The sequence below is a fragment of the Sinocyclocheilus grahami genome, unplaced genomic scaffold (assembly GCF_001515645.1).
Source record: "Sinocyclocheilus grahami isolate Dianchi unplaced genomic scaffold, SAMN03320097.WGS_v1.1 scaffold127.1, whole genome shotgun sequence".
NCBI classification, from domain to species: domain Eukaryota; kingdom Metazoa; phylum Chordata; class Actinopteri; order Cypriniformes; family Cyprinidae; genus Sinocyclocheilus; species Sinocyclocheilus grahami.
Window position 1 is genome coordinate 409879 of NW_015505306.1, and position 2342 is coordinate 412220.

Consider the following 2342-nt stretch of genomic DNA (forward strand, 5'->3'; position numbering starts at 1 on the left):
TCAAGGGCTAGGAATGAATGCTTTATCTATCATGATTTAAACACAGCTTTCTCAAAATGTATTCGCATTACTGATGCCTTAATTCCTTTTAATTTAGGGAAATGTGAAAGACATACAATTCTTCTTTTGGTAGTTCAACAGGGTGAGTGTTAAGGCAGAGATACTTGCTTATGTTTCACTCGGTTTTTGAAGTTCCTCAGGATGTCTCTTTTGTTAAAGTTGTACATAATTTTTTTTTTATCATTATATTGATAAAACCATACTTGAATGCAGTAGGAATTAACTGATTGTAAAATTATAGCCAATACCAATGGACCAATAATTATTTTCATATTATGGCATATATTGAAAATCTACACCAAAAATAGTCTTTGTCAGTGTATTTTGACATCACACAATTATAATGTGCATGGGTAATGGTTAAGTATTATCTATAATTACATTTTACAATATTATTAAAAATGAACATCCTTAAATATCCATCTAATCTGAAAAAAAAAACTAATACCAACCGTTTTGATTTGTGGATGTGTAAAGCTCCTAGCCCTTTATTGTGTTGTTACTTCCAGTGTTATTCAGAAGTTTTTCTTATCTTTTGTCATTAGATCAGCCCAAGGGTATGAACTGATCCTGCTTTTAACTTGAACGACTCCCCCCAAAAAATTGTCAAAAAAGAGGAAGACTGACAGAAATAAAAACTGAAATCCAAATGACTGATTGGAGTCTGATTGACTGTGACCATGGTGCTAGCCTGTGCAGACGCAATTTAGTATGACTTCTGTTCTTGTGCCTTTTCTCCTTTATTTGAGACCCCCTGCCTTTCCTGTCTCTGTGTCTGTATGTTTGCCACCCCCACCCCATTCCCACACTCTCCCAGGTAAGTACATCCTTTCCCCAACCCTGCACTGTCACCATGGCAACCTCTGGCCTTTGACGTCACACTGCTGCTGTAGCTCAGTGCTTGTGTCCTTAATCTCTCTCTGTTCTCTGTCTTTCCCTCACTCCCTGTGTCTCTTTCTTTCTCTCTCATTCTGCTTCGTTTGGCTGGTTTTGAGTGGATTAAGCAATTATGTGTCAATCTTCAATGTAGTTTTGATTGTCCTTTTTTTCTTTTGTTTCATTCTGATTTGTTCATTTTTCTGATGTTACTTTTCCTCTGATCTAGGTCTTTTCACAGCTTGTGTATATAAAACATGACAGACTATGATTATCAGTAAAACAATGTACTATTTCAGGATATCATATGGGTCATAAACCTTCGTTTGCATCCAGGTCTGGCCTGCAGTCAGGTAGGAAAATCAGTTGATGAGCAGCTCAGAGAGGGTTCAAACCTAAAAAAAAACTAGATAAATGGGTGTAAAGAGGAGAGTAATATGGAAGGCACACTGTGGATCAGGTAGTCAGTGTCGTCGCAATGCTGTGAAAAGATGCAGTGAATGCGGATACCTCCCCCCTCTCTTAAGTACTCCCTCCGGCAATCCAAATGCCTCCCTGTCATCTCAGTTAAGAACACGAGTTGGACAGAACAAAATGCATACTGCATTGAGACATGGCTCAAAAGAGAGGGAGGGAGATAACAGAAAAATTGAGGAAGTAAGAAAGGAAGGAAAAATACCTCCTTAAGCAGGCCACTGTAGGGACGCTGTGGCAAATTCAGTGAAAACTTCGGCCCAACCTTCCCCTCCTTGTTTACTGTCCCTTGCTTCTTTTGATGGAAGCTTTTTACGCTTTTTCAGGGTATGTAGTTCATTACAAAATAAATTGGCTGCAAACTCAAATGGTAAACAATTAAAACTATAGGCTTAGTTACAATCACATCGCAGCACCTGGAATGGCCTTTTAGAGAAGAGCTGCACATGAAGCTGTGAGAATGGCTAGAGTTTGGTTCACTGTAGCTTTCTGGTCTCTTGCACTTGAAGGCAGTCTCTCTAACCCAGCACCCTGTGCTCTAAGCAGGCTGTCCCGCCCCTGAGTTTTCTCTTGTATCTGAACAAAAGTCTAACCTCTGTTCTGTCTTTCTCTCTGCCTCTCCCCCTAACCTAATAGGACGAACTGACCCTGTGCCCATCATCCTCAAATATGACGTCATGGGAATGGGGCGCATGGAAATGGAGGTGAAAAGATTGTTGTTTCTGCTTTCTTTTCTTACTTAATGTATGCCCCTCTAACCTTTTTGTGTATGTGTGTGCCCACAGCTGGACTATGCAGAAGATGCCACAGAGAAGCGTCGGGTGTTGGAAGTGGAAAAAGTTGACACAGAGGAACTGCGTCAAAAATACAAGGTGAGATTCTATGACAGCAACATTGTTCATTGCCCTTTTCTGTCATTCTTAAAAAAAAAA

The 2342-nt window shown here is 39.8% G+C and overlaps 1 protein-coding gene across 1 annotated transcript in view; it reads left to right on the forward strand.

Moving 5' to 3' along the window:
- LOC107590424 (G patch domain-containing protein 8-like) overlaps positions 1 to 2342 on the forward strand; it is a 28061-nt gene that overhangs the window by 20334 nt on the left and 5385 nt on the right. Inside the window, exons 3-4 of the mRNA XM_016279169.1 lie at positions 2047 to 2114; positions 2196 to 2282. Coding sequence (XP_016134655.1) covers positions 2047 to 2114; positions 2196 to 2282 — 155 coding nt within the window. The remainder of the gene's footprint in view (positions 1 to 2046; positions 2115 to 2195; positions 2283 to 2342) is intronic.